Source organism: Sander vitreus, chromosome 2 (assembly GCF_031162955.1).
Source record: "Sander vitreus isolate 19-12246 chromosome 2, sanVit1, whole genome shotgun sequence".
Lineage (NCBI taxonomy): Eukaryota > Metazoa > Chordata > Actinopteri > Perciformes > Percidae > Sander > Sander vitreus.
In genome coordinates this window covers 13,073,888-13,088,301 of record NC_135856.1, presented here as the reverse complement: position 1 = coordinate 13,088,301, position 14,414 = coordinate 13,073,888, and the positions used below count along the sequence as shown (strand labels likewise).

Below are 14,414 nucleotides of genomic sequence, written 5' to 3'. Positions count from 1 at the left end.
TAATCTACTGCAAGGATTACATCTATTGCCAAATTTTCCAAGACCTCCGTACTTCTTCAGACTCCCCATTTGTATTACTGCATCTGTAAGTTGGCATTAATGCATACAAGAAAATGTCAGTTAACGGCTTCCTTCTTGAGTGAATGTAGAGCAGAACAATTAATGTGTCAGATCAAAGAGTGAAGTTGCAACATGTAGTTAGTAATTTTGTGTTTATATTGTGACATTCACAAAAACAGTCTTGGGTATTTTAATAGTGATTTAATGAACAAACAAGGTCCAATACTGGTACATTTACAACGCCAGTACTCCCCAGATATAAAAAATAAACACTCTAAACACTATTTTCTGAAGTTACCCAACTGGTATTTGTTTTTGCACTGTACTCATGTCTTTGTATTGTCTTTGTGTTGCATTTGTGTAATTTAAAGGGTAAAAAGAAAAAAAGTTAAGCACAGCATAGAAACAGCAGCTAGTTATGGAGCTAGTATTGCATTTAACCAACGTGCTCCCCTTTTCTTTATTTTTTTTTTTATACCCCTTTATAAAGCTTTTGACACAAACAAGTCATCTCCGTACAAACACTGCTTTCTACAAAACAAAAGGAGTGGCAGTGAAATCAAGAAAATACTGTACAAAAACGACATGGAATGACTGACACTGCGAGGTGTGGCACTTTAAGGGTTAGCTTATGTATACGTTTATATTGAAACACCTTGAAGAAAGTGATCTACTTCAGTTTCAATCAAAAGTGCAGTTTTTTTTCCTACCCCACCTCAATTTTAGAAATGAACTTTATTTTTCCAGAAAAAAATGGTACCCCAATATTTTTGAAAAATACGCAAGTAAAAAAGTAGCTTTATCTTCTTCTTTCCAGGAACTCTGGCACATTAAAAAGGGCTCCTCAGTAACTTTCAAGTTTGACAACACCACCATCTCCCTCGCTGACAAATCTCTTCCGGCCTCTGACGAGAGACAGAACATATTAACATACAGTAATAACAAAACAAATAGAAAATCGGGGAAACACATCTCCCTTCGGAGATGAGTGTAAGGTGTGTGTCTGAGAAAACTAGTAGCGTGCACTTACCGACAGGGACAAAGATCTCTTAACTTTACATCAATGATCCCCAAACTGAAGCTTTTGTCAACACATTTCTCCAGGATGAAGTATGCACGAGGGACATCAATGTTGATTTCAGCAATGTCCATATAAACTCTTTCATAGCCCTATAAAAGAAAAAAAAGACACTGTATATAAACCAGTATTTTCTAAGGCTAGCAAACAAATGAGCTGGTGCATAATTCAAACACCAGGGGGCGCCTTACCCTTCTCATTTGGTCTATACTGATGACGGAAGAGACAGAGAGCGACTTGAGTAACTGCAGAATCATTTTCAGTGTTTTCTCTCCTTTGGACTCCAACATCATCACAATTGCCTTAGGGAAATAGAAATATTCACAGCTTTGTATTAGTGCTCAAAAACCTTTGCTACTATCCACTGGAAGCACTTACTGCAGAACAAAACGTACAGTTATTTTATTTACACTCTTCAATGGGGATTGAAAATTAAAAGATAAAAACGTAGGCGTAGTGTCATCTGCACACACAATATTGTTCAGGTATAGATAAACATCGTCTTTCTGGCTTTAGAAAGTCGATGACGAAGGCGGCTCTCACAACAACAACTCAAAATCATGATTGTTTTTTTGTTTTTTTTTCCATTTGTTTAATTAAGAGTTTTGCAGAATTATTGTATGTATAGTTTAGCCTCTGAGACACCTGAAATGTGATACTTTACAGGTAAGACTGAGCTTGGGCTGTCCTGCTTTAATCTAAAGCAAAGGGTTTACCTCGTAGACAAACTCATGGTGGAAATGGGGAACCTCCAGATCTTTCAGGCACTTCTCAGCCTCCTTGCTGTCTCCAGACAGGATGTACTCCTTCAGCAGCAGGTTCATCTGACAATACAGAGAATAGGAAATCACTATTCTTAACCTATGGCATTTTTCTTACAGCTACAAGTTGTAAAAAGAGCACCAATCAGTCGTAATTGTAGGGAATTCTTGGACTTGAATGAGCGTTAAGGCTCTCTAAGCGGAATAGAGGTTTAGGAATCATGGTATCGCACCCAATATTCATAGAAACCCCCTTCTCAAAAGAACAGTGAGCCAGACAGGTACATTGAAACTGCTAAACATTGTTAATGTAGTACTGTTTGTTCTTGAGCGTTTGAGAAGTAAACCTGAACACTGTTTTCCTCAAGGGGTGCCTCATTGATAAAAGTTAGGGCAGCGTTTGCACAGAAATGATGAAACGGTTCAGGTTTCTCAGCCATCAAAAATGTCTTTCTTGTGGTGGCAAATTTACTGAACCAGATAAAGCTTTGTAACACAGACACACACAACGCTAATATTTCACAAAAGAAATAAAAAAATAAAAAAATAGTCTACTGAATTTTAGTTAGAAAAAGTGAAATAAAAAAACAACAGGTCTACTACTGGTGTCTTCTCAAGTCTGCTTTATGTAATCTACCTCTTTAATGAGCTGTATGACAGGTCTCTGGCCCCCGCCTGTCCCCCACTGGTTGTCTATGCGTAGGCCACCCATACTCATCCTCAGCAGCACCGCTGCCCGGTCTAGTGACACTCTGGAAGATAAAAAAAAACAGCCAAGGTTTGTGGGGCAATGTTGTCACACTGCAACACTTTCTTTCATACCTACATCCATTATTGTCCCATCGCTCCTACATGGAAGTGATCTCACTGCTTCTCCGCCAATATACAAAAGATCTGGTGTTTCGCATGTTTGTTTTGTGGGTGCTGTGGCTTTGATACAGAGCCCCTTTACCAAAAGTTGCTTGTAATGTTTGAGAGAACCTTTGTTTATCACATTAGTGTACTTACTTTAAACCCTGACATAATCACTAAGGATTTACATAATAAGAGCATAAAACAGGAAACCAAAATAACGGCACAAGCTGAGCTCGGCCAAACATCCCATACCTTGTGTATTGACAGTCAACTCTGCCTTTGTAGCCATCGATGTAGCTCTTGGACAATATTTGGTCGCTCACAGCGCGTGCAATGAATTGGCCCACCAACTGGAAAATGAACACAAAAGACGGAAAAAAAATGTATGAAAGTCAAGGGCCTCATGTTCATGAATGCCTGACACGTAAAACACTAGGGGTGTGCAAAAAAAAAACAAAAAAAAACAACGATTCACATTCATATTGCGATTCCAGCTCTACGGATGAGTGAGGAATAAGCATTTATTCAGAAAGACACTGGCATTTCTATGGCTCCCTATTGATTAATTTTTGTAATCTGGGAATTAATTTGTATTTGTTATATAGAAAATACAGGACAAAGTCATATTTCAAAATCACTAACGCAAAGTTGTTTTATTCCATTACTTCAAGGAACAGTGTCTTCTTGCAACAGTAAATAGAATATAGTTTTGTTGCATGAGAATACATGGAGGCCCCACAAAAACACTAACATGACAGATGACTGGCAGTGGCCTCAGGGGCACGTGTGTATGGGTTTGTTTACAGTAGTGCAAGCACATGATTTAGGGAAACGAAAGAGCTGGCTTTGCTCTTCTGGCCTCCACAAAGCCTGTGCTCAACACTGATCATTGTTCCTGTTCAGACAAGAGGCAGCTCCGTCTCATTTGACCCGTGGCTGTGTCTAGACTGGCAGGCATATGAGGAGAAAGAGAGGAGTGTGCAATGTGTGTGAGAGAAACTGAGAAAGAGAGAGTGAAATGGGTAAAGGGAGGGAGGCGGGGGCAAGGCAGAGTCATTACCCACAGAGAACTGTGAAAGTAGGACAGAAATGACTAGTGAGCCCCAACGAGACAGGGACAGGAAGGGTGTGAGGGGTGGCGACCAATAACCCTTTGAGCGTCCTTTGCTGAGCTTGCATTTTGTGAGAGCAGACAGACAATGGACAGAGATCTCATGTCCGTGCAGGCTGAAAAGGGGGGGGGGTCTCTCTATCTCTCTCAACATTCACCTCAAACAGAATGCATACTTTCAGTATGAAACAAGTCTTGTGTGTTGACTGTAATGGATTGACAGATACATATCGTAATTTACATGAGTATACAAAAATAGGCTTCACCATGTGGTTATTTAATTACCAGAACGTATGCTATATTGTGTTATACTGTATATTGATTGAGATATGAAATTACCTAATTCGGGATAGAAGATGTTGGCCATTATTGCCCAGCTATAAGTTGGTAATTGAGCTACGGGTGTACACACTTATCTCCAGACCCTCAGTTGACTCACCTGTGGGGCTCCGGGTGTGTCCAAGACCAAATCGGGCAGCTCTAGGAGCAGTTGGTCGAAGGACTTTTCCATGTCGCTGAGGGACAGCACCGGCCCGCACAGGTCGGCCAGCAGCCTGGAGGTGAGCTCCCGGTGGCTGGCTTTGGCCTCCAGGGCCAGCGACACAGCCAGCGACGGCACTTTGCTCTGCATCGGTCCCAGGTTCAGTTCTGCAAGCAGCTCCTGGATGTGGAGAGAAACATGAACTTGGCATGGGCTCTAATGGCTGTGTTCCCGTCTTTCAATTCTTGTTATTTTTAGAGAACTTTCTATGTAGATTTCCGTTTCTTTCTGCTGCTGTCACGCACAAGTACACCGACAGGATGTTTCCTGCACACTTACCGCTACTTCATTTGTGTCTCCATGTTCAAAGTACTCTTGCACTATGGGGGTGACTGTCTTCTCAAAGTCCCTCTCATCCAGCGGGGGAACCACAGTCTCATACACACAGTTTTCCTGTCAAAACACAATCACATTCTAGGTCAAGCATTTGGGAGATTAAATAAGGATGAGCTGCCACACATGCTGGTAGTTTTATCAAGAATTAACATTTACAGTAAATGACTCACTTGTACAGTTTTTGGTATTTATATGACAGATTAATACGACACTTGTTATTTTATTCACCGTACATACAAATAATGGGAAAAACCTACAATATGATGCAAGTTAGTACAGCAACGTCATAAACTACACCTTCAAAAATTACTACATAGCAACAAAGTCTCAACAAACATTACACGTTATAAGCCCCACATACATTTCTTTTATTGCAGGGTTTTGCATTGATTGCATCAGATTTTAACAAGTGACCATGCTATTCCGAACACTACATGTATAATAAAGATGTCAACACCACAGTCAGTACCTGAGCTTCGTCATAGTTGGGGTCTTTCTGATCGACCTCCTCCAATTCATAAACTTCACCAGATCGGCCCCACACACCTTTTCCTCCAGCCCCACCTGCAGAGAAACGTCAGTGACGATGTTCGACATGAGATCTGACAACATCCTGATGGCTCATTTTAAAAGGCAATATGGTAAAAAAAAAAAAAAAAAAAAACCAAGGCCATGAGCAGTGTCATTTTCAAAAGATTGAGTGGCACATATCTCTGGTTACTTGAAACATGAGTTGTTCTGAAAACATCTCATCTCTGAACATGATGTCCCTGAAATATAACTCCTGAGAAACACCCTCAAAGCCGTTTCAAAGCAGACATAAGAAGAAGGTGGTGTCGTGGTACTGAGGGTAAAGATTGAGACACGGAAACAGAAAGGGGATGCTGATCTATAGCAGGGAAACGTCTTGAATCGGAAGTGTTTTTGTAACCTTTTTCAGATTAAATCTTATGAGCAACTTAGGGTCAAACACCCACTGTATGGTGCTAGTGTCAGACAAAACCCAGTCACATTTTCAGAATCTGCTCATTAAAAGCCTGACCACCTAGCCTAGAAATCTAGACGCACCCTAGCGGCAGCAAATGTAGTCTATTAACTCTCCGTTGGCTTGCGAGCTGGAAAAACCAAATTCTGGTCAGGCCAATCACGTCGTGAATAGAGTCGGTGGGCGGGCTTAACATAAGGACGGCAGAGTTGCGACTGTTCTGCGTGAATTCCCTGCTACTTGAAAACAAAGAAGATGGCTGCTGCTGCTGGCGAACAGAGGTCTTTCGAATCGGCTTTGGCCGCGACTCTGGAAGACTTGGAGTTAAGCACTGAAATCATTCTTAAAAAAGGAAGATGTGTTCAGAGTTTTGCCGACCGGAAACGGCAAAAGTTTAATCTATCAACTAGCGTTGCTCTGGTTGGCTATGAGTGCAGGGGAATATGAAAGACAACCGTTTATCCCGCCCCTCGGATTGAGCCCTGTCAATGGTGAGTTCCCAGACCTTGATGTGGGTCTGGCTTGTCAGGCTACTGACCACCCCCATGCTGTGATGAGAGTCAGAACCCCTGTCACTACCAGATGTGAGTCGAGTGCAGATGTGAGTTGCACATGCTCAGATTTAAACGGTTTACGGCATAACGCCGAGGGATCCGGCAAACGTTTTAGCTATCTATGACTGTTTGAATGCTAATGTTAGCTCAAAACGCCATTCAAGTGACAGCCTTTGTTGGGTTTGATTGCCAACTTGTAGCCAGCAGTGAACGAACTTCGTTATGCATGTCCATTTATATTGTATTGACATTACAGAAGTCTCTCGTTAGCAGGTTCTTGTAGGCTACTTCAGCCTCTAATCTAGAACTGACATCAGGGATCATGTCGTGAAAATGTGATGCCTTATGCTAAATAATAAATTACTGCTATGTAATGTACCTATCTCATTATTCTGTGGCAGCAAACAGCAAAACAGATCTGCTAGCCTACCTGTGTGGGGCTGTCGCAAAGTGACGCATGCGCAATATGGGGGACAACCCCCACTGGTTATTTTGTTGTCCTGACCTGACCTCCAAACATCTCTGGAGACATCCATTCAAATGTGTGTAATATTATCATTAAAGGCCTTGCAGTGTCAAGCCTCTTGGATTCATTTTAAAGGAGAAGTAACAGTTCTAACGTCAAGAAGGAAATAGCAGTCGAGAAAAGTGAGATGCTTTTGACCAACTGTCAACCAATAGGCCTTTAACTGATTGTGCAGGCAGTTGCTTAGTGTTTTAGTCAAAACCACACAATAGATTTTAACCAATGATGCTTCATGTATATGATCTCTGTACCCAAAATAACCCACAACAATTCTCTTTCAGACTTCCTTATATCACACAGCACATCTCTCTGCTATAGTTTATAACATGAGTTAGACTTCACGAAGGTCTTGTCCAGCGGTCAAAAAAGAAATAATATAGTTGTTATAATATTACTAATGTTATATGGATCATTATCTGTATGTGTTATCTCTACTAATACCCATGCTAAAAGAAATGTAACCCAAGGACCAAACATGCTGTGATATAAGCCCTGTATCTAGGGAGGTGACGCTTTTGTTTGTGTTACACAAACAAACATCTGCTGGGTCTGAGGTCAGACTGAAGACAGCTTAAGAACCCAGTATCAAGCAGCTAAAACCTCCATTAGTCCCAACCAGGCACAGTGGTACATGCCACTATATTTAGCACAGCCCACATTGGTTGTGGAAAAACTGTTCCACTTCAGCATTAAAACATGGTGGATGCTAGTTTGCTCTCGCCAGAGATTCTGCACATCCACTGCATTTGTCTTTCAAAATTGCAATACATGAACTTTTAATGCAGGAGAGCTCAGAGCTCAAATAACAGGGCCCCACTGACGTGACAGTTCTGTTATGCAACCAGCAAAATGGACAGACATTGTGCCAAGAGAAACTACACTTCTCTTCCACGGGAAGAGCTAAGTGACTGAACTGTACTGCAGTCTGCTGGGACATATAGGCATATAGTGCATGCTTACATCACTGAATGAGGACCCGCAGTAAGAGTATGTGTGTGATGTATCAGTGTTACTTTTAAAAGTTCAGTTCGGGGAAAGGCGGATCAGAGGAGCTATATTTGGTTTAATGTATAAATTGGATAAAGCAAGTAAGCCATTATACAGCATCAGCTGAATACCTAATGCTGTTATCATTAGGGTCACCCAATAAGAAAGTATTATATTGTCGTTTTTCTGTCCTTCAAAGCTGCCCCATCTTCTATCTTACACAATTACAATGTGTATGCTGTATGTTTATTTGTATGTGCTTTTGTTTCTCCTGTCAAAGCTATTTGTAAACTAATGTTTTTAAAAGGTGCTATACAAATACAATTATTATTATTATTATTATTATTATTATTATATAGCTGTCATTGGGCTGTCCAGCAACACAAAAACAGTTAACAAATCTCATACACAGGACAGACATATGCTCCATTAACCTTATTAAATTAAAGGAGCATTCCAGTCAATTTCCCTTCAAATAACAGCCAGCTGTCTCCGTCTCCACTCATGGCAGTCCAAAAGGTGAAATAATAATGTCACATCCAATGGGTTGACAGATTATCACAAACAAAAGCAACTTCTGGTACACTAAACACAAATGTTGCCAAGATTATTATTTAACCTCTAATGGAAATTTACAGAAAAGCTTGGCGGAGCAGATTAAAAGAAAAGGGTGCTTTTAAATGGGCATGACCTGCTCACAATCACCTAGCCATTTGTGTACATGCTAATTGGTTTATGGCTCCTAGATGGAGGGCCAGTCACACAGTGATGAAGGCCTTCTCTTTGTAGCACAGGGCACTAAAACACCAGAGGCTCTTTGATTTACTTTTACTCGCCTGTGGTAATTTTAAGCAAAAGGTTATGAAAATTAGAGAAACTGAGACATTTGATCTCTTTGGTATCACACAGAAATGACTTTAACATACATCATATTGTAGTATTGACAATATAATATTGCCATATTAAAAAGTAAACTGGACTGACTTCTTCATTTGAAATGTTAAATCTTCGTACCTTTCTTTGGCAGACCTCTGCCCTTGCCCAGTCGGGACTTTCTGTCCAGCAGCTTGCTCTTAGGGCTGCTTGGTGCCACCGAGGTTCCACTGACCACGTCCCCGTTATCGCTGAGAGAGTCCCCCCTGCCGGAGTCCCTGGACGAGTTCTTTCTCAGCCTCCGCTTGGCCTTCGCCTTGAGACGTGCTTCATGGATGCTGTTGCTCGACGAGGACAGCAAGTTGCCATTTATCTCATTTCTGAAGTTTTTGTTGACAACCAATCCCGCATTGTCTTCCTCGCCAGATAAAAAGGAGTCACTCAGGTCCTCCGCCTCTGCTGGATTTCAAGGACAAAATAGGGGAGAGTTTAAGTTGATGAGTAAGTGGTACTGTTTTTCTGTGCAGAGCAGATCAGGGAGATTAGAGCCGACTGTTCTTCGTAGTATTTATTTCAGCCGGGGCCATGTGCAAATCCAATAAACTCAGGAGAAGATGCTTGATGTCAGACTTAATTATACTCAGTCAATTTCTATCTGCAGTCACCCACAAAATGTAGGATGAATAGCAGAATGTCATCAATGCTACATTCAGCATCACAGAACCTGCAGGCAGTGCAAGAAAATAAGCAGTCAACCACTTCCGCATGAAAAATCCCCAGTGCCCCACATAATAACACATATAATAAGACACAGCGGATGAGACATTTAAATTGTTGTCACACTCACCAACGGGGTTTGCGTTCAGCCAGGCCTCGCAGTCAGTTGCCATTTTTTTTTTTAAATAGAAAAGAGATTTTGCAGCAGAACAGCGTGCAAAAAAATTATTTCAAATAAAACCTGCAATGTTGAAGAGGAAACAGGATTTTATATGCAGACAAGATTAATAACATGCCCAGACATATGATGCCACGCAACAGCCTCCCCTCCCCCTATTCATTCAAAGTGACACTGTTGATAAACAATAGCGTTGCGTTAGCTTGAATGTTTAGCGTTAGTGTCAAAATGAAGAGCTGCGTCAAAAGACTCTACTGTCTCCAGAGTATTTAACTGCACATATAAAACGATCCTACTCATACACTTTATCTAAATATGCAGTTTACAGTTTATTAGCTGACCGTTCGTTGATGTTACTGACTCGCCATTTATCGTTTGTTGAAGCTCAGACGTCAGTAAAATATAAAAACTGTCCGCTAGCTCGGTGTACATTTTTTAGTTACAGCGAAAACATTGTAAGTCTTAACAACACTGACATAAAACATGCATTTCTATCTGCCTTGCTCTGTCGATTAAATAACTCACAATGAAAACTGACCGTCTGTCTTGCGTCCAAAGCTTCAAACTCTTAACACGAATCCTGTTGTTTTTTGTTTTATCTACCCAGCAACGCAGGCACGTAGGTCTGTATTTTCCTTCTCTGATTGGCTGGGGGTGTGCGTTTTTAAAGCAAAGAACCAATGAAAATGCAACACGGTTTTCTTCTCGCATGTTCTGTGTAGTTTATGTTGTTTACAAAGCGTTGCTCCCTATCTGCGGTACTAGAAACAGCTCTTTCTATTTTGGGATATTTTCACATCGGTTACAACATTCTAGTCATTATTGATGATGATGGCGACGATGATATTGATGATAAAGATTAATTGACTCTGTCAAATTAGTATTTGTTTTTCTGGCCAAAGCATGCAGTCTGAACAGTTCACTGTGTAAACATACTATGTGAGTAAGCAGAATAACTGTCTGACCGGGACGTTTTTAATAAAAGTACAATCATTTAGCAGATGATCAAGGTTAAATGTCCAAACAAACAAGAATATCCAAACTGACTTACACAGCTACAGGTGCTGGTCATATAATTAGAATATCATGAAAAAGTTGATTTATTCCAGTAATTCCATTCAAAAAGTTAAACTTCTATAATGTATACATTCATTCCACACAGACTGATATATTTCAAGTGTTTATTTCTTTTACTTTTGATGATTAGAACTGACAACTAATGAAAACCCCAAATTCAGTATCTCAGAAAATTAGAATATTACTTAAGACCAATACAAAAATAGGATTTTTAGAAATATTGGCCAACTGAAAAGTATGAACATGAAAAGTATGAGCATGTACAGCACTCAATACTTAGTTGGGGCTCCTTTTGCCTGAATTACTGCAGCAATGCGGCGTGGCATGGAGTCGATCAGTCTGTGGCACTGCTCAGGTGTTACGAGAGCCCAGGTTGCTCTGATAGTGGCCTTCAGCTCTTCAGCATTGTTGGGTCTGGCGTATCGCATCTTCCTCTTCACAACACCCCATAGATTTTCTATAGGGTTAAGGTCAGGCGAGTTTGCTGGCCAATTAAGAACAGGGATACCATGGTCCTTAAACCAGGTACTGGTAGCTTTGGCACTGTGTGCAGGTGCCAAGTCCTGTTGGAAAATGAAATCTGCATCTCTATAAAGTTGGTCAGCAGCAGGAAGCATGAAGTGTTCTAAAACTTCCTGGTAGACGGCTGCGTTGACCTTGGACCTCAGAAAACACAGTGGACCAACACCAGCAGATGACATGGCACCCCAAACCATCACTGACTGTGGAAACTTTACACTGGACTTCAAGCAACGTGGATTCTGTGCCTCTCCTCTCTTCCTCCAGACTCTGGGACCTTGATTTCCAAAGGAAATACAAAATGTACTTTCATCAGAGAACATAACTTTGGACCACTCAGCCCAGACAACTCTTTAGCCCAGGTGAGACGCTTCTTACGCTGTGTCTTGTTCAGGAGTGGCTTGACACAAGGAATGCGACAGCTGAAACCCATGTCTTGCTTACGTCTGTGCGTGGTGGTTCTTGAAGCACTGACTCCAGCTGCAGTCCACTCTTTGTGAATCTCCCCCACATTTTTTAATGGGTTTTGTTTCACAATCCTCTCCAGGGTGCGGTTATCCCTATTGCTTGTACACTTTTTTCTACCACATCTTTTCCTTCCCTTCACCTCTCTATTAATGTGCTTGGACAAAGAGCTTTGTGAACAGCCAGCCTCTTTAGCAACGACCTTTTGTGTCTTGCCCTCCTTGTGCAAGGTGCCAATGGTTGTCTTTTGGACAACTGTCAAGTCAGCAGTCTTTCCCATGATTGTGTATCCTACAGAACTAGACTGAGGGACCATTTAAAGGCCTTTGCAGGTGTTTTGAGTTAATTAGCTGATTAGAGTGTGGCACCAGGTGTCTTCAATATTGTACCTTGTCACAATATTCTAATTTTCTGAGATACTGAATTTGGGGTTTTCATTAGTTGTCAGTTCTAATCATCAAAAGTAAAAGAAATAAACCCTTGAAATATATCACTCTGTGTGGAGTGACAGAGTTGTACATTATACAAGTTTCACTTTTTGAATGGAATTACTGAAATAAATCAACTTTTTCATGATATTCTAATTATATGACCAACACCTGTATTTAGACCTAGTTTTAACACACAGATGTGTTTTTTGCCTCAACACTTGGGGGAGCTCTTTTGCAACATTCCAAACTCAAGTCCTACCAAAAACTAGTACAGAAAAAGGATGGATGGATGGATGGATGGTGCACTGTAGCCTACCTGTCTGTGTTGTGACTGTGTGGCCATTATAAATCACATAGCATACACAATATGTTAGACTCTACACATTGATTACTTGAGACACGTTTAAAATGTTTATTCATGTTTTTTTTGTTTTTTTTACATCAAAAATCATATGAAAAGTTTGTCAAAGAAAACAACACTATAATTGATGTCACAGGATCAGTATTCACAGTATACAAAAACAGAGTCTGGCGTGATAATCCCTCTGAACAAATCATTTGACATGTTTCACTAAACATGAAACATTGCATGTTTAACTCTGATAAATTAAACACATGGTCCAGTTTAAGGTCTTCGATATTGAAGGCGTTCAACATATGTCGGCAAATATGACTGGGATTGTCTTATGAATTCAATCCAATATAAAACTTTGAGAAAATAAATATCCTTTTGCGTAGTTGCATGATTATCAATCCAAGTGATTTACATTTTTACCTGACAGATGAAAAGAAAACATTAAAAGCCTCACATGAAATACAAATGAAATGTTGTGTACTAAGCTAAACATTGCAATCTATTAAACAAATACAACAAACCTGAGAATCTGACTCAGTTTTTTAACTGAGTAAAAACATTCCTTGGCACATATTTCAAGACATTTTGAAGATGTAAATGTATCATTGCTAAAATTGATTCAAACTCAGAAAATTGACTAACATGAAGCCCATTCTGTAAAATGTGTCTTTTCAGTAATAATCATCATTGCAAATACATTTGCATTCCAAAAAGAATATAACAAAAACATTTTTTATCACACACAGTCCAGTGAAGTAAACTGTAAGAAAATTGATAACCCCCCAAAGATGCCATTACATATTGTAGCCTCCATATACATTACACCTCAGCTTTGTACACATTTGGCAGGGATTGTCAGTACCATTCAAGACATCTACACATCCCTTCTCCCATAATAAGAAAAGCAGTGCAATTGTCTACATGCTCTAGCTTCCATGAGTCACATTATCTATGCTGTAGTTGTCCATAGCCTTGCACACACAGCACACATACGAGAATCTTTCCTCTGCTGTTTGCTGTACAAGACCTGAGAGGTCAAGCTGATGTCAGTGTGTAGCTGAGGGTTCAGCAAGTATGCCCGACAGACTCTCCTCTGCCAGCTGGGACAGGTATTTCTGTGGACGAGTAGAAGAACAGAAAAAGCAAAGATTTACAATCCAAAATGACTAATCTGACTGCACAGAGGTCTGTTAACACATGGTAAAGTGTTTTCTCCAAACTACAACCAAGACCTCTTTGCGGCAGCTCCACTGAGATAAAATGTTTCTTTTTCAAGAAAGGTCAGGACAAGAAAGCAGCATCTTGGTAAATGTCAGCGTTGCAAACAACCAGCTGGCCAATCATTTCCACCACCAGCATGTTGGATTTTACTGAACGTTTTTTTTTAGAGCTATTTAAACATTTTATGAAAATGGTTTTCAGTTGAGTGATCATAAGTGTCAGTGACGAGAACTGCAGTCCCTATTTGTCCAAATCCATTTTGAAAGAAGTTTCCAGAAATACAATAATGAAGTGACACATTATAATCCAAATATTTGGTATATGAATAAAAAATTAGCAATTAGCTTCAGTTCAGTTAATCTTGACTCAAATATCTGAGAACGGGAGCCTCGCTCACTTTCTCTTCGCTTTTCTTTTCTTTTTTTTGTACAGCAGTTAAAGACTGGTTAAAAGCTGTGGCTGATGCTGTGTTGTATTTTAAACTGAATTGATAATAATTGAAAAAAGATATGCACTTCTCTGTGTTAAAGTTAAACTACGTAGATGAGTGAGTAGAGTTAAACAGAAATCTATGGTAAAAAGAAAAGGACAAAAAATGATCTAAAAGTATTAAACACCAGAACACATACACACAGAGAGCTTTGACAGACAGCACAACTGTTTCAAACTGTTCTTTTCCTCTTGGAATGTAATCCATCAAACATTTAAATCTCTGCTCCTCAGGCTTGCCTCAGCTGTGCTGCCGGGGACAAGAGAAATACAAGATGGCTCGGTGCTGAGTGGC

At 40.2% G+C, this 14,414-nt stretch overlaps 2 protein-coding genes across 4 annotated transcripts in view; both read right to left on the bottom strand.

Moving 5' to 3' along the window:
* Window positions 1-246: 246 nt before the first annotated feature.
* Window positions 247-10,185, bottom strand: pdcd4b (programmed cell death 4b). 3 transcript variants are annotated; one of them, XM_078278755.1, is made up of 12 exons: window positions 10,088-10,185; window positions 9,515-9,625; window positions 8,809-9,126; window positions 5,212-5,306; window positions 4,686-4,799; window positions 4,305-4,526; window positions 3,007-3,104; window positions 2,537-2,651; window positions 1,855-1,962; window positions 1,330-1,440; window positions 1,091-1,230; window positions 247-965 (listed from the first exon to the last, which is right to left on the bottom strand). In XM_078278755.1, exons 2-12 carry the CDS (start codon window positions 9,555-9,557, stop codon window positions 905-907), a joined length of 1,425 nt encoding a protein of 474 aa, XP_078134881.1. In that variant the 5' UTR covers window positions 9,558-9,625; window positions 10,088-10,185; the 3' UTR covers window positions 247-904. The 3 variants fall into 3 exon arrangements, with proteins under 3 accessions (XP_078134881.1, XP_078134872.1, XP_078134891.1); XM_078278746.1 differs by having other exon boundaries at window positions 10,101-10,185; XM_078278765.1 differs by having other exon boundaries at window positions 8,809-9,123; window positions 10,101-10,185.
* Window positions 10,186-12,562: 2,377 nt separating this feature from the next.
* rbm20 (RNA binding motif protein 20) overlaps window positions 12,563-14,414 on the bottom strand; it is a 54,447-nt gene continuing 52,595 nt past the window's right edge. Inside the window, exon 14 of the mRNA XM_078268619.1 lies at window positions 12,563-13,524. Coding sequence (XP_078124745.1) covers window positions 13,456-13,524 — 69 coding nt within the window. The 3' untranslated portion in view covers window positions 12,563-13,455. The remainder of the gene's footprint in view (window positions 13,525-14,414) is intronic.